The sequence below is a fragment of the Oncorhynchus masou genome, unplaced genomic scaffold (assembly GCF_036934945.1).
Source record: "Oncorhynchus masou masou isolate Uvic2021 unplaced genomic scaffold, UVic_Omas_1.1 unplaced_scaffold_596, whole genome shotgun sequence".
Taxonomy (NCBI): Eukaryota; Metazoa; Chordata; class Actinopteri; order Salmoniformes; family Salmonidae; genus Oncorhynchus; species Oncorhynchus masou.
In genome coordinates this window covers 468,198-488,797 of record NW_027012384.1, presented here as the reverse complement: position 1 = coordinate 488,797, position 20,600 = coordinate 468,198, and the positions used below count along the sequence as shown (strand labels likewise).

Sequence of the window (20,600 nt, the reverse complement as noted above, 5' to 3'; positions counted from 1 at the left end):
AGTCAGGAAGTTAAAGCTAGGTCTTAAATGGGTCTTCCAAATGGACAATGACCCCAAGCATACTTCCAAAGTTGTGGCAAAATGGCTTAAGGACAACAAAGTCAAGGTATTGGAGTGGCCAACACAAAGCCCTCACCTCAATCCCATAGAACATTTGTGGGCAGAACTGAAAAGGCGTGTGTGAGCAAGGAGGCCTTCAAAATTCACCCAACTTATCACACCTAGACTACATGAGGTGTGATACTAACCTTATAGGACTATGGACTAGACTACATGAGGTGATACTAGCCTTATTAAAACATATAGGACTATGGGCTAGACTACATGAGGTGTGATACTAACCTTATTAAAACATATAGGACTATGGGCTAGACTACATGAGGTGTGATACTAACCTTATAGGACTATGGACTAGACTACATGAGGTGTGATACTAACCTTATAGGACTATGGGCTAGACTACATGAGGTGTGATACTAACCTTATAGGACTATGGACTAGACTACAAGAGGTGTGATACTAACCTTATTAAAACATATAGGACTATGGACTAGACTACATGAGGTGTGATACTAACCTTATAGGACTATGGACTAGACTACATGATGTATGATACTAACCTTATAGGACTATGGACTAGACTACAAGAGGTGTGATACTAACCTTATTAAAACATATAGGACTATGGACTAGACTACATGAGGTGTGATACTAACCTTATTAAAACATATAGGACTATGGGCTAGACTACATGAGGTGTGATACTAACCTTATAGGACTATGGGCTAGACTACATGAGGTGTGATACTAACCTTATAGGACTATGGACTAGACTACATGAGGTGTGATACTAACCTTATAGGACTATGGACTAGACTACAAGAGGTGTGATACTAACCTTATTAAAACATATAGGACTATGGACTAGACTACATGAGGTGTGATACTAACCTTATTAAAACATATAGGACTATGGACTAGACTACATGAGGTGTGATACTAACCTTATAGGACTATGGACTAGACTACATGAGGTGTGATACTAACCTTATAGGACTATGGACTAGACTACATGAGGTGTGATACTAACCTTATAGGACTATGGACTAGACTACATGAGGTGTGATACTAACCTTATTAAAACATATAGGACTATGGGCTAGACTACATGAGGTGTGATACTAACCTTATAGGACTATGGGCTAGACTACATGAGGTGTGATACTAACCTTATAGGACTATGGGCTAGACTACATGAGGTGTGATACTAACCTTATAGGACTATGGGCTAGACTACATGAGGTGTGATACTAACCTTATTAAAACATATAGGACTATGGGCTAGACTACATGAGGTGTGATACTAACCTTATAGGACTATGGACTAGACTACATGAGGTGTGATACTAACCTTATAGGACTATGGACTAGACTACATGAGGTGTGATACTAACCTTATTAAAACATATAGGACTATGGACTAGACTACATGAGGTGTGATACTAACCTTATTAAAACATATAGGACTATGGACTAGACTACATGAGGTGTGATACTAACATTATTAAAACATATAGGACTATGGACTAGACTACATGAGGTGTGATACTAACCTTATTAAAACATATAGGACTAGACTACATGAGGTGTGATACTAACCTTAGTTGTTTCTCATGCTGGACATGATTCACAAGTGATACGCTAATATTGTCACCCATCAGACTATTCTTGTTTTAATCTTGTCTTACCATATACTAAATAATATATGTTCAGTGTGAATTGTTAAAAGTAGTTCTCGTGCAACTAGAGTTGTTTGGTTGGTTAAACTCTCAGTGTTGTTTGTTTGTCATGTGATGCTGTCGATCCACTCACATATCCCAGTCTGAAGTTCCTTATGGTCCACTCTGGTGACTCTGTCTCCGACAGCATCTCAACACTGATCTCTCCGTAGGTCACCGGCTCATCTGTGAATGGCCAGTAGTGGTCACACTTCACCCTGCGTCTCTCGTTACACTGCGTCAGCATCACAATGATGTGGCTCTTCTGCTGCAGGATCATGTTCCAGAAGTCGTTCCTCGTCTCAGGCAGGGGGCCCTGGGTAGCGATGTACTCTCTGGGTGATTTATAACCCTGGAGGGGGAGACAACCAGGGTTATGGTTACTGTTGAGGTTCAGGTCTCAGGCAGGGGGCCCTGGGTAGCGATGTACTCTCTGGGTGATTTATAACCCTGGAGGGGGAGACAACCAGGGTTATGGTTACTGTTGAGGTTCAGGTCTCAGGCAGAGGGCCCTGGGTAGCGATGTACTCCCTGGGTGATTTATAACCCTGGAGGGGGAGACAACCAGGGTTATGGTTACTGTTGAGGTTCAGGTCTCAGGCAGAGGGCCCTGGGTAGCGATGTACTCCCTGGGTGATTTATAACCCTGGAGGGGGAGACAACCAGGGTTATGGTTACTGTTGAGGTTCAGGTCTCAGGCAGAGGGCCCTGGGTAGCGATGTACTCTCTGGGTGATTTATAACCCTGGAGGGGGAGACAACCAGGGTTATGGTTACTGTTGAGGTTCAGGTCTCAGGCAGAGGGCCCTGGGTAGCGATGTACTCCCTGGGTGATTTATAACCCTGGAGGGGGAGACAACCAGGGTTATGGTTACTGTTGAGGTTCAGGTCTCAGGCAGGGGGCCCTGGGTAGCGATGTACTCTCTGGGTGATTTATAACCCTGGAGGGGGAGACAACCAGGGTTATGGTTACTGTTGAGGTTCAGGTCTCAGGCAGGGGGCCCTGGGTAGCGATGTACTCTCTGGGTGATTTATAACCCTGGAGGGGGAGACAACCAGGGTTATGGTTACTGTTGAGGTTCAGGTCTCAGGCAGAGGGCCCTGGGTAGCGATGTACTCTCTGGGTGATTTATAACCCTGGAGGGGGAGACAACCAGGGTTATGGTTACTGTTGAGGTTCAGGTCTCAGGCAGAGGGCCCTGGGTAGCGATGTACTCTCTGGGTGATTTATAACCCTGGAGGGGGAGACAACCAGGGTTATGGTTACTGTTGAGGTTCAGGTCTCAGGCAGAGGGCCCTGGGTAGCGATGTACTCTCTGGGTGATTTATAACCCTGGAAGGGGAGACAACCAGGGTTATGGTTACTGTTGAGGTTCAGGTCTCAGGCAGGGGACCCTGGGTAGCGATGTACTCTCTGGGTGATTTATAACCCTGGAGGGGGAGACAACCAGGGTTATGGTTACTGTTGAGGTTCAGGTCTCAGGCAGAGGGCCCTGGGTAGCGATGTACTCTCTGGGTGATTTATAACCCTGGAGGGGGAGACAACCAGGGTTATGGTTACTGTTGAGGTTCAGGTCTCAGGCAGAGGGCCCTGGGTAGCGATGTACTCTCTGGGTGATTTATAACCCTGGAGGGGGAGACAACCAGGGTTATGGTTACTGTTGAGGTTCAGGTCTCAGGCAGGGGGCCCTGGGTAGCGATGTACTCTCTGGGTGATTTATAACCCTGGAGGGGGAGACAACCAGGGTTATGGTTACTGTTGAGGTTCAGGTCTCAGGCAGGGGGCCCTGGGTAGCGATGTACTCTCTGGGTGATTTATAACCCTGGAGGGGGAGACATGTATGTACTGGAACTAACTGGTATGTAGTTGGTATGTACTTGTATGTAGTTGGTGTGTAGTGGTACTAACTGGTATGTAGTTGGTGTGTACTGGTACTAACTGGTATGTAGTTGGTGTGTAGTGGTACTAACTGGTATGTATTTGGTGTGTAGTGGTACTAACTGGTATGTAGTTGGTGTGTACTGGTACTAACTTGTATGTAGTTGGTATGTACTGGTACTTACTGGTATGTAGTTGGTATGTACTGGTACTTACTGGTATGTAGTTGGTATGTACTGGTACTTACTGGTATGTAGTTGGTATGTACTGGTACTTACTGGTATGTAGTTGGTATGTACTGGTACTTACTGGTATGTAGTTGGTATGTACTGGTACTTACTGGTATGTAGTTGGTATGTACTGGTACTTACTGGTATGTAGTTGGTATGTACTGGTACTTACTGGTATGTAGTTGGTATGTACTGGTACTTACTGGTATGTAGTTGGTATGTACTGGTACTTACTGGTATGTAGTTGGTATGTACTGGTACTTACTGGTATGTAGTTGGTATGTACTGGTACTTACTGGTATGTAGATGGTATGTAGTTGGTATGTACTGGTATGTAGATGGTATGTACTGGTACTTACTGGTATGTAGTTGGTATGTACTGGTACTTACTGGTATGTAGTTGGTATGTACTGGTACTTACTGGTATGTAGATGGTATGTACTGGTACTTACTGGTATGTAGATGGTATGTACTGGTACTTACTGGTATGTAGTTGGTATGTACTGGTACTTACTGGTATGTAGTTGGTATGTACTGGTACTTACTGGTATGTAGATGGTATGTACTGGTACTAACTGGTATGTAGATGGTGTGTACTGGTACTTACTGGTATGTAGTTGGTATGTACTGGTACTTACTGGTATGTAGATGGTGTGTACTGGTACTTACTGGTATGTAGTTGGTATGTACTGGTACTTACTGGTATGTAGTTGGCGTTGATGTAGTCTGATCCCTCGTCGTTATGTAAATAGATCACCTTCACTCTGCTGAAGTCATCTGGGGAAAGTCATGGTTCTATTCAGTACTCATCACTGATCTGTTTCCTGTCTGTTCCTACAGATAAACTACCATGTTAAAGCATACTGTTATATATGGCTTAGTGTCTGCTACTGTTTCCTGTCGGTCACTCACACGGCAGGATGTTGGTGTAGCGGTTCTTGGGTCTGTTGATAGGTAGGTCTGCTGCATCATGGGAAAGATCCAGACCTACGCTCTTCAGCTCCTATAACATGACAGGCCATGAGCGACGACTCAAACACAATATCTAATCCAGCTTTAACATGATCATTAGGTCATCAGAATACTACCTCAAACTGCAGAGAGAACTTGTAGGCGGAGTCTTTGCTCATGTCTTTGAGGTACGCATCAAAGTCATCCATCTGGACAGGGCTGAAACACAACACACGGAACAGTCATCCAGCTGGACATTGCTGAAACACAACACACAGAACAGTCATCCAGCTAGACAGGGCTGAAACACAACACACGGAACAGTCATCCAGCTAGACAGGGCTGAAACACAACACACAGAACAGTCATCCAGCTGGACAGGGCTGAAACACAACACACAGAACAGTCATCCAGCTAGACAGGGCTGAAACACAACACACGGAACAGTCATCCAGCTAGACAGGGCTGAAACACAACACACAGAACAGTCATCCAGTTGGACAGGGCTGAAACACAACACACAGAACAGTCATCCAGCTGGACAGGGCTGAAACACAACACACGGAACAGTCATCCATCTGGACAGGGCTGAAACACAACACACAGAACAGTCATCCAGCTGGACAGGGCTGAAACACAACACACAGAACAGTCATCCAGCTGGACAGGGCTGAAACACAACACACAGAACAGTCATCCATCTGGACAGGGCTGAAACACAACACACAGAACAGTCATCCAGCTAGACAGGGCTGAAACACAACACACGGAACAGTCATCCATCTGGACAGGGCTGAAACACAACACACAGAACAGTCATCCAGCTGGACAGGGCTGAAACACAACAGTCATCCAGCTGGACAGGGCTGAAACACAACAGTCATCCAGCTGGACAGGGCTGAAACACAACACACGGAACAGTCATCCATCTGGACAGGGCTGAAACACAACACACAGAACAGTCATCCAGCTGGACAGGGCTGAAACACAACAGTCATCCAGCTGGACAGGGCTGAAACACAACACACAGAACAGTCATCCAGCTGGACAGGGCTGAAACACAACAGTCATCCAGCTGGACAGGGCTGAAACACAACACACAGAACAGTCATCCAGCTGTACAGGGCTGAAACACAACACACAGAACAGTCATCCAGCTGGACAGTGCTGAAACACAACACACAGAACAGTCATCCAGCTGGACAGGGCTGAAACACAACAGTCACCCAGCTGGACAGGGCTGAAACACAACAGTCATCCAGCTGGACAGGGCTGAAACACAACACACAGAACAGTCATCCAGCTGGACAGGGCTGAAACACAACACACAGAACAGTCACCCAGCTGGACAGGGCTGAAACACAACACACAGAACAGTCATCCAGTTGGACACGGCTGAAACACAACACACAGGACAGTCATCCAGCTGGACAGGGCTGAAACACAACACACAGAACAGTCACCCAGCTGGACAGGGCTGAAACACAACACACAAAACAGTCATCCAGCTGGACAGGGCTGAAACACAACACACAGAACAGTCACCCAGCTGGACAGGGCTGAAACACAACAGTCACCCAGCTGGACAGGGCTGAAACACAACACACAGAACAGTCACCCAGCTGGACAGGGCTGAAACACAACACACAGAACAGTCATCCAGCTGTACAGGGCTCAAACACAACACACAGAACAGTCATCCAGCTGGACAGGGCTGAAACACAACACACAGAACAGTCATCCAGTTGGACAGGGCTGAAACACAACACACAGGACAGTCATCCAGCTGGACAGGGCTGAAACACAACTCACAGAACAGTCATCCAGCTGGACAGGGCTGAAACACAACACACGGAACAGTCACCCAGCTAGACAGAGCTGAAACACAACACACAGAACAGTCATCCAGCTAGACAGAGCTGAAACACAACACACAGAACAGTCACCCAGCTGGACAGGGCTGAAACACAACACACAGAACAGTCATCCAGCTGGACAGGGCTGAAACACAACACACGGAACAGTCACCCAGCTAGACAGAGCTGAAACACAACACACAGAACAGTCATCCAGCTAGACAGAGCTGAAACACAACACACAGAACAGTCACCCAGCTGGACAGGGCTGAAACAGAACAGTCACCCAGCTGGACAGGGCTGAAACAGAACAGTCATCCAGCTGGACAGGGCTGAAACACAACACACATCCAGCTGGACAGGGCTGAAACACAACACACAGAACAGTCACCCAGCTGGACAGGGCTGAAACACAACACACAGAACAGTCATCCAGCTGGACAGGGCTGAAACACAACACACAGAACAGTCACCCAGCTGGACAGGGCTGAAACACAACACACGGAACAGTCACCCAGCTGGACAGGGCTGAAACACAACACACAGAACAGTCATCCAGCTGGACAGGGCTGAAACACAACACACAGAACAGTCACCCAGCTGGACAGGGCTGAAACACAACACACGGAACAGTCACCCAGCTGGACAGGGCTGAAACACAACACACGGAACAGTCATCCAGCTGGACAGGGCTGAAACACAACACACAGAACAGTCATCCAGCTGGACAGGGCTGAAACACAACACACGGAACAGTCATCCAGTTGGACAGGGCTGAAACACAACACACAGGACAGTCATCCAGCTGGACAGGGCTGAAACACAACACACGGAACAGTCATCCAGTTGGACATGGCTGAAACACAACACACAGAACAGTCACCCAGCTGGACAGGGCTGAAACACAACACACGGAACAGTCATCCAGCTGGACAGGGCTGAAACACAACACACAGAACAGTCATCCAGCTGGACAGGGCTGAAACACAACACACGGAACAGTCATCCAGTTGGACAGGGCTGAAACACATCACACAGGACAGTCATCCAGCTGGACAGGGCTGAAACACAACACACAGAACAGTCGTCCAGCTGGACAGGGCTGAAACACAACACACAGGACAGTCACCCAGCTGGACAGGGCTGAAACACAACACACAGGACAGTCACCCAGCTGGACAGGGCTGAAACACAACACACAGGACAGTCACCCAGCTGGACAGGGCTGAAACACAACACACAGAACAGTCACCCAGCTGGACAGGGCTGAAACAGAACAGTCATCCAGCTGGACAGGGCTGAAACAGAACAGTCACCCAGCTGGACAGGGCTGAAACATTGGTCCGATTTTTCCTACTCCTCCTCAGAAGAGGAGGAGAATTGTTACAACACCTCACACACACATTAACACACACACACACACACATTAACACAGTTCACACACACACAGATTAACACACACACACAGATTAACACAGTTCACACACACACAGATGAACACAGTTCACACAGATTAACACACACACACAGATGAACACAGTTCACACAGAGATGAACACAATTCACACACACAGATTAACACAGTTCACACACACAGATTAACACACACACACACACACACAGATTAACACACACACACACACACACAGATTTCCTCCCAAGCACATACTGCAGCAGACAAACATCCCTTTCCTAGTAGTGTTACCTTGTTAGCTTCCGTTTCTTTAAAGCAGTCTTGCTCCTACAAAACACAGAGGGAAGAAATCCTTGATTGTTTGGTGTTCCACCATTTTATAATCAGACATTTAGTTCCCACCAGAAGTGATCCAACATCCAATCAAATCACTGCTTGGTGTCATTCTAGACAATAGAGGATAACCTACAGAACAGCAACATGCTCAAGTGATGTCTGTCCCAAATCCCCAACTCATAGATGATACAAACACACTTGACTCGTCCGAGCTTCCTTATTCAACCCCCACTGGACCCACATCACCACCCAACCTATAAAACCAGTTGTCAGAACCAACCCTCTACCACTGGACCCACATCACCACCCAATCTATAGAACCAGTTGTCAGAACCAACCCTCTACCACTGGACCCACATCACCACCCAACCTATAGAACCACTTGTCAGAACCAACCCTCTACCACTGGACCCACATCACCACCCAACCTATAGAACCAGTTGTCAGAACCAACCCTCTACCACTGGACCCACATCACCACCCAACCTATAGAACCAGTTGTCAGAACCAACCCTCTACCACTGGACCCACATCACCACCCAACCTATAGAACCAGTTGTCAGAACCAACCCTCTACCACTGGACCCACATCACCACCCAACCTATAGAACCAGTTGTCAGAACCAACCCTCTACCACTGGACCCACATCACCACCCAACCTATAGAACCAGTTGTCAGAACCAACCCTCTACCACTGGACTCACATCACCACCCAACCTATAGAACCAGTTGTCAGAACCAACCCTCTACCACTGGACCCACATCACCACCCAACCTATAGAACCAGTTGTCAGAACCAACCCTCTACCACTGGACCCACATCACCACCCAACCTATAGCGCAGACAAAGTGCAGACAGAGAGCAGAAAGAATGCAGACAGCATGCATACAGCGTGCAGACAGAGTACAGACAGAGTGCAGACAGCAAGCAGAGAGAGGGCAGACAGCAAGCAGACAGAGGGCAGACAGAGTACAGACAGAGTGCAGACAGCAAGCAGAGAGAGGGCAGACAGCAAGCAGACAGCAGGCAGACAGAGTGCAGACAGCAAGCAGACAGAGGGCAGACAGAAGGCAGACAGCGTGCAGACAGCAAGCATACAGAGAGCAGACAGCGTGTAGACAGCAAGCAGACAGCAAGCAGACAGCATCTAGACAGCAAGCAGACAGCATCTAGACAGCAAGCAGACAGCATCTAGACAGCAAGCAGACAGCATCTAGACAGCAAGCAGACAGCATCTAGACAGCAAGCAGACAGCATCTAGACAGCAAGCAGACAGCGTGTAGACAGCAAGCAGACAGCAAGCAGACAGCGTCTAGACAGCAAGCAGACAGCATCTAGACAGCAAGCAGACAGCATCTAGACAGCAAGCAGACAGCATCTAGACAGCAAGCAGACAGCGTGTAGACAGCAAGCAGATAGCGTCTAGACAGCAAGCAGACAGCATCTAGACAGCAAGCAGACAGCATCTAGACAGCAAGCAGACAGCATCTAGACAGCAAGCAGACAGCATCTAGACAGCAAGCAGACAGCATCTAGACAGCAAGCAGACAGCATCTAGACAGCAAGCAGACAGCGTCTAGACAGCAAGCAGACAGCGTGCAGACAGGAAGCAGACAGTGTGTAGACAGCAAGCAGAGAGAGGGCAGACAGCAAGCAGACAGCGGGCAGACAGCGTGCAGACAGAGGGCAGACAGCGTGCAGACAGCGTGCAGACAGAGAGCAGACAGCAAGCAGACAGAGTACAGACAGCGTCCAGACAGCGTCCAGACAGCGTCCAGACAGCGTGCAGACAGAGTCCAGACAGCGTGCAGACAGCGTGCAGACAGGAAGGCCAAACTGTTGCTAGTATCATGCTACAGTATGTTAGTACGTTGCCAGGCCATGTTATTGAATCCATCTTGAAGAGTGTGTATTATGTGAAGGACTGTTCCAACCACAGACAGAGTCCAGACAGAGTCCAGACAGAGTCCAGACAGAGTCCAGACAGAGTCCAGACAGAGGGCAGACAGAGTCCATGTGAAGGACTGTTCCAACCACAGACAGAGAGCAGACAGTAAGCAGACAGTAGGCAGACAGTGTCCAGATAGCGTGCAGACAGAGTCCAGACAGCGTGCAGACAGAGTCCAGACAGAGTCCAGACAGAGTCCAGACAGTAAGCAGACAGAGTCCAGACAGAGTCCAGACAGAGTCCAGACAGAGTCCAGACAGAGTCCATGTGAAGGACTGTTCCAACCACAGACAGAGCAGTACTAGAAAGACCTCTGATCTGAACACTCAGACAGAGAGCAGACAGAGTCCAGACAGAGAGCAGACAGAGTCCAGACAGAGAGCAGACAGAGTCCAGACAGAGAGCAGACAGAGTCCAGACAGAGAGCAGACAGAGTCCAGACAGAGCAGCAGACAGTAAGCAGACAGAGAGCAGACAGAGTCCAGACAGAGAGCAGACAGAGTCCAGACAGAGCAGTACTAGAAAGACCTCTGATCTGAACACTCAGACAGAGTCCAGACAGAGTCCAGACAGAGCAGTACTAGAAAGACCTCTGATCTGAACACTCTGACAGAGTCCAGACAGAGTCCAGACAGAGTCCAGACAGAGTCCAGACAGAGCAGACAGAGTCCAGACAGTAAGCAGACAGAGTCCAGACAGAGTCCAGACAGACTCCATGTGAAGGACTGTTCCAACCACAGACAGAGCAGCACTAGAAAGACCTCTGATCTGAACACTCAGACAGAGTCCAGACAGAGTCCAGACAGAGTCCAGACAGAGTCCAGACAGAGTCCAGACAGAGAGCAGACAGAGCAGCACTAGAAAGACCTCTGATCTGAACACTCAGACAGAGTCCAGACAGAGTCCAGACAGAGTCCAGACAGAGTCCAGACAGAGTCCAGACAGAGTCCAGACAGAGTCCAGACAGAGCAGACAGAGTCCAGACAGTAAGCAGACAGAGTCCAGACAGAGTCCAGACAGACTCCATGTGAAGGACTGTTCCAACCACAGACAGAGCAGCACTAGAAAGACCTCTGATCTGAACACTCAGACAGAGTCCAGACAGAGAGCAGACAGAGTCCAGACAGAGTCCAGACAGAGTCCAGACAGAGTCCAGACAGAGTCCAGACAGAGTCCAGACAGAGAGCAGACAGAGCAGCACTAGAAAGACCTCTGATCTGAACACTCAGACAGAGTCCAGACAGAGTCCAGACAGAGTCCAGACAGAGTCCAGACAGAGTCCAGACAGAGTCCAGACAGAGTCCAGACAGAGTCCAGACAGAGTCCAGACAGAGTCCAGACAGAGTCCAGACAGAGTCCAGACTCCATGTGAAGGACTGTTCCAACCACAGACAGAGCAGCACTAGAAAGACCTCTGATCTGAACACTCAGACAGAGTCCAGACAGAGTCCAGACAGAGTCCAGACAGTAAGCAGACAGAGTCCAGACAGAGTCCAGACAGAGTCCAGACAGTAAGCAGACAGAGTCCAGACAGAGCAGCACTAGAAAGACCTCTGATCTGAACACTCAGACAGAGAGCAGACAGAGTCCAGACAGAGAGCAGACAGAGTCCAGACAGAGAGCAGACAGAGTCCAGACAGAGCAGCAGACAGTAAGCAGACAGAGAGCAGACAGAGTCCAGACAGAGAGCAGACAGAGTCCAGACAGAGAGCAGACAGAGTCCAGACAGAGAGCAGACAGAGTCCAGACAGAGCAGCAGACAGTAAGCAGACAGAGAGCAGACAGAGTCCAGACAGAGAGCAGACAGAGTCCAGACAGAGAGCAGACAGAGTCCAGACAGAGAGCAGACAGAGTCCAGACAGAGTCCAGACAGAGTCCAGACAGAGCAGTACTAGAAAGACCTCTGATCTGAACACTCAGACAGAGTCCAGACAGAGTCCAGACAGAGTCCAGACAGAGTCCAGACAGAGTCCAGACAGAGTCCAGACAGAGTCCAGACAGAGTCCAGACAGAGTCCAGACAGTAAGCAGACAGAGTCCAGACAGAGCAGCACTAGAAAGACCTCTGATCTGAACACTCAGACAGAGTCCAGACAGAGTCCAGACAGAGTCCAGACAGTAAGCAGACAGAGTCCAGACAGAGCAGCACTAGAAAGACCTCTGATCTGAACACTCAGACAGAGTCCAGACAGAGTCCAGACAGAGTCCAGACAGAGAGCAGACAGAGTCCAGACAGAGTCCAGACAGAGCAGCACTAGAAAGACCTCTGATCTGAACACTCAGACAGAGTCCAGACAGAGTCCAGACAGAGTCCAGACAGAGAGCAGACAGAGTCCAGACAGAGTCCAGACAGAGGGCAGACAGAGTCCAGACAGAGTCCAGACAGAGTCCAGACAGAGTCCAGACAGAGTCCAGACAGAGTCCAGACAGAGCAGCACTAGAAAGACCTCTGATCTGAACTCTGATCTCCTCAGGATCCTGGGTCTCTTTTCTCCACCAGTTGATTGACAGTGGAAATGCAGATCATTTGTATGTGAAATGTCTGGCTACAGACTCCTTAAGTCTCATCAATAAGAAAAGGGACCTTTCAGGTAGCTCGGTGTCGATGGTCAGAGGACAGCCAAGGAGGCAGAGGGGACAGCCTTTCTAACACAGGCCCCAGAACAGTTACTTACCAAGGAGGCAGAGAGGACAGCCTTTCTAACACAGGCCCCAGATCAGTTACTTACCAAGGAGGCAGAGAGGACAGCCTTTCTAACACAGGCCCCAGGTCAGTTACTTACCAAGGAGGCAGAGAGGACAGCCTTTCTAACACAGGCCCCAGGTCAGTTACTTACCAAGGAGGCAGAGAGGACAGCCTTTCTAACACAGGCCCCAGATCAGTTACTTACCAAGGAGGCAGACAGGACAGCCGTTCTAACACAGGCCCCAGATCAGTTACTTACCAAGGAGGCAGAGAGGACAGCCGTTCTAACACAGGCCCCAGATCAGTTACTTACCAAGGAGGCAGAGAGGACAGCCTTTCTAACACAGGCCCCAGATCAGTTACTTACCAAGGAGGCAGAGAGGACAGCCGTTCTAACACAGGCCCCAGATCAGTTACTTACCAAGGAGGCAGAGGGGACAGCCTTTCTAACACAGGCCCCAGATCAGTTACTTACCAAGGAGGCAGAGGGGACAGCCTTTCTAACACAGGCCCCAGATCAGTTACTTACCAAGGAGGCAGAGGGGACAGCCTTTCTAACACAGGCCCCAGATCAGTTACTTACCAAGGAGGCAGAGAGGACAGCCGTTCTAACACAGGCCCCAGATCAGTTACTTACCAAGGAGGCAGAGAGGACAGCCGTTCTAACACAGGCCCCAGATCAGTTACTTACCAAGGAGGCAGAGGGGACAGCCTTTCTAACACAGGCCCCAGATCAGTTACTTACCAAGGAGGCAGAGGGGACAGCCTTTCTAACACAGGCCCCAGATCAGTTACTTACCAAGGAGGCAGAGGGGACAGCCTTTCTAACACAGGCCCCAGAACAGTTACTTACCAAGGAGGCAGAGGGGACAGCCTTTCTAACACAGGCCCCAGATCAGTTACTTACCAAGGATTAATATAAAAAGCCAAAAGATAGTCAGTCCAAAGGCAGGATGGCAGGAGGGTGAGGAAGGCAAAGAGGCTCCTTCGCCTGAAGGGTTCAGACAGACAGACAGACAGACAGACAGACAGACGGGGGCAGACAGGCAGACAGGTGGGGACAGAACAGACAGACAGACACCATTAGTATCATGACAGAGAGGTAGGGCAGAGTAGTTCCTGTCAGAGGTCAACACTGTTAACAGACACCATTAGTATCATGACAGAGAGGTAGGGCAGAGTAGTTCCTGTCAGAGGTCAACACTGTTAACAGACACCATTAGTATCATGACAGAGAGGTAGGGCAGAGTAGTTCCTGTCAGAGGTCAACACTGTTAACAGACACCATTAGTATCATGACAGAGAGGTAGGGCAGAGTAGTTCCTGTCAGAGGTCAACGCTGTTAACAGACACCATTAGTATCATGACAGAGAGGTAGGGCAGAATAGTTCCTGTCAGAGGTCAACGCTGTTAACAGACACCATTAGTATCATGACAGAGAGGTAGGCAGAGTAGTTCCTGTCAGAGGTCAACACTGTTAACAGACACCATTAGTATCATGACAGAGAGGTAGGGCAGAGTAGTTCCTGTCAGAGGTCAACGCTGTTAACAGACACCATTAGTATCATGACAGAGAGGTAGGCAGAGTAGTTCCTGTCAGAGGTCAACGCTGTTAACAGACACCATTAGTATCATGACAGAGAGGTAGGGCAGAGTAGTTCCTGTCAGAGGTCAACACTGTTAACAGACACCATTAGTATCATGACAGAGAGGTAGGGCAGAGTAGTTCCTGTCAGAGGTCAACGCTGTTAACAGACACCATTAGTATCATGACAGAGAGGTAGGGCAGAATAGTTCCTGTCAGAGGTCAACGCTGTTAACAGACACCATTAGTATCATGACAGAGAGGTAGGGCAGAGTAGTTCCTGTCAGAGGTCAACGCTGTTAACAGACACCATTAGTATCATGACAGAGAGGTAGGCAGAGTAGTTCCTGTCAGAGGTCAACGCTGTTAACAGACACCATTAGTATCATGACAGAGAGGTAGGGCAGAGTAGTTCCTGTCAGAGGTCAACGCTGTTAACAGACACCATTAGTATCATGACAGAGAGGTAGGCAGAGTAGTTCCTGTCAGAGGTCAACGCTGTTAACAGACACCATTAGTATCATGACAGAGAGGTAGGGCAGAGTAGTTCCTGTCAGAGGTCAACACTGTTAAGACACCATTAGTATCATGACAGAGAGGTAGGGCAGAATAGTTCCTGTCAGAGGTCAACACTGTTAACAGACACCATTAGTATCATGACAGAGAGGTAGGGCAGAGTAGTTCCTGTCAGAGGTCAACGCTGTTAACAGACACCATTAGTATCATGACAGAGAGGTAGGCAGAGTAGTTCCTGTCAGAGGTCAACGCTGTTAACAGACACCATTAGTATCATGACAGAGAGGTAGGGCAGAGTAGTTCCTGTCAGAGGTCAACACTGTTAACAGACACCATTAGTATCATGACAGAGAGGTAGGGCAGAGTAGTTCCTGTCAGAGGTCAACGCTGTTAACAGACACCATTAGTATCATGACAGAGAGGTAGGGCAGAATAGTTCCTGTCAGAGGTCAACGCTGTTAACAGACACCATTAGTATCATGACAGAGAGGTAGGGCAGAGTAGTTCCTGTCAGAGGTCAACGCTGTTAACAGACACCATTAGTATCATGACAGAGAGGTAGGCAGAGTAGTTCCTGTCAGAGGTCAACGCTGTTAACAGACACCATTAGTATCATGACAGAGAGGTAGGGCAGAGTAGTTCCTGTCAGAGGTCAACACTGTTAACAGACACCATTAGTATCATGACAGAGAGGTAGGGCAGAGTAGTTCCTGTCAGAGGTCAACGCTGTTAACAGACACCATTAGTATCATGACAGAGAGGTAGGGCAGAATAGTTCCTGTCAGAGGTCAACGCTGTTAACAGACACCATTAGTATCATGACAGAGAGGTAGGGCAGAGTAGTTCCTGTCAGAGGTCAACACTGTTAACAGACACCATTAGTATCATGACAGAGAGGTAGGGCAGAGTAGTTCCTGTCAGAGGTCAACACTGTTAACAGACACCATTAGTATCATGACAGAGAGGTAGGGCAGAGTAGTTCCTGTCAGAGGTCAACGCTGTTAATAAGATCTACTATAGTGACCTGTCTTTAACTCTCTGGTCAATAACAGCCTTCTGTTGGTTCACAGTGGGGACATCAATGACTGTTATCTTCATCAGGCCTTTAACAGCCTTCTGTTGGTTCATTAGGGCTCAGTGTTGATATCTAACAGCTCCTCAGTAGGACTCAGTGTTCATTAGGGCTCAGTGTTGATATCTAACAGCTCCTCATTAGGACTCAGTGTTCATTAGGGCTCAGTGTTGATATCTAACAGCTCCTCAGTAGGGCTCAGTGTTCATTAGGGCTCAGTGTTCATTAGGGCTCAGTGTTGATATCTAACAGCTCCTCAGTAGGGCTCAGTGTTCATTAGGGCTCAGTGTTGATATCTAACAGCTCCTCAGTAGGACTCAGTGTTCATTAGGGCTCAGTGTTCATTAGGGCTCAGTGTTGATATCTAACAGCTCCTCAGTAGGGCTCAGTGTTCATTAGGGCTCAGTGTTCATTAGGGCTCAGTGTTGATATCTAACAGCTCCTCAGTAGGACTCAGTGTTCATTAGGACTCAGTGTTGATATCTAACAGCTCCTCAGTAGGGCTCAGTGTTCATTAGGGCTCAGTGTTCATTAGGGCTCAGTGTTGATATCTAACAGCTCCTCAGTAGGGCTCAGTGTTCATTAGGGCTCAGTGTTCATTAGGGCTCAGTGTTGATATCTAACAGCTCCTCAGTAGGACTCAGTGTTCATTAGGGCCCAATGTTGATATCTAACAGCTCCTCAGTAGGACTCAGTGTTCATTAGGGCTCAGTGTTCAGTAGGGCTCAGTGTTCATTAGGGCCCAGTGTTCATTAGGGCTCAGTGTTGATATCTAACAGCTCCTCAGTAGGACTCAGTGTTGATATCTAACAGCTCCTCAGTAGGACTCAGTGTTCATTAGGGCTCAGTGTTCAGTAGGGCTCAGTGTTCATTAGGGCTCAGTGTTGATATCTAACAGCTCCTCAGTAGGACTCAGTGTTCATTAGGGCTCAGTGTTGATATCTAACAGCTCCTCAGTAGGGCTCAGTGTTCAGTAGGGCTCAGTGTTGATATCTAACAGCTCCTCAGTAGGGCTCAGTGTTCATTAGGGCTCAGTGTTGATATCTAACAGCTCCTCAGTAGGGCTCAGTGTTCATTAGGGCTCAGTGTTCATTAGGGCTCAGTGTTCATTAGGACTCAGTGTTCATTAGGGCTCAGTGTTCATTAGGGCTCAGTGTTGATATCTAACAGCTCCTCAGTAGGGCCCAGTGTTCATTAGGGCTCAGTGTTCATTAGGGCTCAGTGTTGATATCTAACAGCTCCTCAGTAGGACTCAGTGTTCATTAGGGCTCAGTGTTGATATCTAACAGCTCCTCAGTAGGGCTCAGTGTTCATTAGGGCTCAGTGTTGATATCTAACAGCTCCTCAGTAGGGCTCAGTGTTCATTAGGGCTCAGTGTTGATATCTAACAGCTCCTCAGTAGGGCTCAGTGTTCATTAGGGCTCAGTGTTGATATCTAACAGCTCCTCAGTAGGGCTCAGTGTTCATTAGGGCTCAGTGTTGATATCTAACAGCTCCTCAGTAGGGCTCAGTGTTCATTAGGGCTCAGTGTTGATATCTAACAGCTCCTCAGTAGGACTCAGTGTTCATTAGGGCTCAGTGTTGATATCTAACAGCTCCTCAGTAGGACTCAGTGTTCATTAGGGCTCAGTGTTCATTAGGGCTCAGTGTTCATTAGGGCTCAGTGTTGATATCTAACAGCTCCTCAGTAGGACTCAGTGTTCATTAGGGCTCAGTGTTGATATCTAACAGCTCCTCAGTAGGACTCAGTGTTCATTAGGACTCAGTGTTGATATCTAACAGCTCCTCAGTAGGGCTCAGTGTTCATTAGGGCTCAGTGTTCATTAGGGCTCAGTGTTCATTAGGGCTCAGTGTTCATTAGGGCTCAGTGTTGATATCTAACAGCTCCTCAGTAGGGCTCAGTGTTCATTAGGGCTCAGTGTTGATATCTAACAGCTCCTCAGTAGGACTCAGTGTTCCCGAATGGTCCCGAATGGTCCTATTAGGATGAAGACAAGGCCTGCTGTAAGGGACAGTCATTAAGCCTTTATATTAACTGTGTGTTTAGGATGAAGACAAGGCCTGCTGTAAGGGACAGTCATTAAGCCTTTATATTAAATGTGTGTTTAGGATGAAGACAAGGCCTGCTGTAAGGGACAGTCATTAAGCCTTTATATTAAATGTGTGTTTAGGATGAAGACAAGGCCTGCTGTAAGGGACAGTCATTAAGCCTTTATATTAAATGTGTGTTTAGGATGAAGACAAGGCCTGCTGTAAGGGACAGTCATTAAGCCTTTATATTAAATGTGTGTTTAGGATGAAGACAAGGCCTGCTGTAAGGGACAGTCATTAAGCCTTTATATTAAATGTGTGTTTAGGATGAAGCCAAGGCCTGCTGTAAGGGACAGTCATTAAGCCTTTATATTAAATGTGTGTTTAGGATGAAGACAAGGCCTGCTGTAAGGGACAGTCATTAAGCATTTATATTAAATGTGTGTTTAGGATGAAGACAAGGCCTGCTGTAAGGGACAGTCATTAAGCCTTTATATTAAATGTGTGTTTAGGATGAAGACAAGGCCTGCTGTAAGGGACAGTCATTAAGCCTTTATATTAAATGTGTGTTTAGGATGAAGACAAGGCCTGCTGTAAGGGACAGTCATTAAGCCTTTATATTAAATGTGTGTTTAGGATGAAGACAAGGCCTGCTGTAAGGGACAGTCATTAAGCCTTTATATTAAATGTGTGTTTAGGATGAAGACAAGGCCTGCTGTAACGGACAGTCATTAAGCCTTTATATTAATCATCATTAGTCTGTTATCAACACCTTCAGAAGGGCATCGTCTTATGGACATAACTGACTGTACAACAACCATCTCTTGATAAAAGGTACAGAGTCCCAATGGTTGAAGGTTTTGTCCATTGTTGAAATGTTTCATTAAATAGTAAACGTGTATAGGAGCCAAAACTCCAACCCAAATCATTTCTTCCCCTTTCCCCTACAGAGGAAGCAATGCTGGCCTCTCACTTTACACTTTGTTCCTCTGAGATCAGATTTACTACACCATCATCAAAACTATAATCCAACTAACTCTAGCCAGTGTTAAACAGAGTTGTAGCCTCTCTCTCTCTCTCCCTGGTCTGATGGATTAGAGGTTAGTGCTACTAGCTCTAGCCAGTGTTAAACAGAGTTGTAGCCTCTCTCTCTCTCCCTGGTCTGATAGTTGGATTAGATGTTATTCCTACTAACTCTAGCCAGTGTTGAACAGAGTTGTAGCCTCTCTCTCTCTCCCTGGTCTGATGGATTAGAGGTTAGTGCTACTAACTCTAGCCAGTGTTAAACAGAGTTGTAGCCTCTCTCTCTCCCTGGTCTGATAGTTGGATTAGATGTTATTCCTACTAACTCTAGCCAGTGTTGAACAGAGTTGTAGCCTCTCTCTCTCTCCTGGTCTGATGGATTAGAGGTTAGTGCTACTAACTCTAGCCAGTGTTAAACAGAGTTGTAGCCTCTCTCTCTCCCTGGTCTGATAGTTGGATTAGATGTTATTCCTACTAACTCTAGCCAGTGTTGAACAGAGTTGTAGCCTCTCTCTCTCCCTGGTCTGATGGATTAGATGTTATTCCTACTAACTCTAGCCAGTGTTAAACAGAGTTGTAGCCTCTCTCTCTCTCCCTGGTCTGATGGATTAGATGTTATTCCTACTAACTCTAGCCAGTGTTGAACAGAGTTGTAGCCTCTCACTCTCTCTCCCTGGTCTGATAGTTGGATTAGATGTTATTCCTACTAACTCTAGCCAGTGTTAAACAGAGTTGTAGCCTCTCTCTCTCTCCCTGGTCTGATGGATTAGATGTTATTCCTACTAACTCTAGCCAGTGTTAAACAGAGTTGTAGCCTCTCTCTCTCTCCCTGGTCTGATGGATTAGAGGTTAGTCCTACTAACTCTAGCCAGTGTTAAACAGAGTTGTAGCCTCTCTCTCTCTCTCCCTGGTCTGATAGTTGGACTAGATGTTATTCCTACTAACTCTAGCCAGTGTTAAACAGAGTTGTAGCCTCTCTCTCTCCCTGGTCTGATAGTTGGATTAGATGTTAGTCCTACTAACTCTAGCCAGTGTTAAACAGAGTTGTAGCCTCTCTCTCTCCCCTGGTCTGATGGATTAGAGGAATGGATATGAACATTCAGATAGTCTGGTTGACTGAGGACAGCAGACTTGTTGTTTTGGGTTTCTGGTTCAGTGTAGAGATGTGGTAATTCCTACCAGTTGTAGGGCAGTTTGCTGTCTCTCTCAAACGAAGCAAAGTTGACAAATGTTTCTGCTCCGCACTCCCTGGAAGAAAGACCGTGTTTAGCTACAAACACAAAGATAACTCACAT

General features: G+C 47.6%; 1 protein-coding gene across 1 annotated transcript in view; it reads right to left on the bottom strand.

Annotated features, from left to right (window-relative positions):
- LOC135536333 (receptor-type tyrosine-protein phosphatase O-like) overlaps positions 1-20,600 on the bottom strand; it is a 140,783-nt gene that overhangs the window by 9,981 nt on the left and 110,202 nt on the right. The window contains exons 16-21 of the mRNA XM_064962688.1: positions 20,485-20,553; positions 8,399-8,434; positions 4,975-5,056; positions 4,799-4,889; positions 4,587-4,663; positions 1,873-2,130 (exon numbers count right to left, since the gene is read on the bottom strand). Of these exons, the coding sequence (XP_064818760.1) occupies positions 1,873-2,130; positions 4,587-4,663; positions 4,799-4,889; positions 4,975-5,056; positions 8,399-8,434; positions 20,485-20,553 (613 nt within the window). The remainder of the gene's footprint in view (positions 1-1,872; positions 2,131-4,586; positions 4,664-4,798; positions 4,890-4,974; positions 5,057-8,398; positions 8,435-20,484; positions 20,554-20,600) is intronic.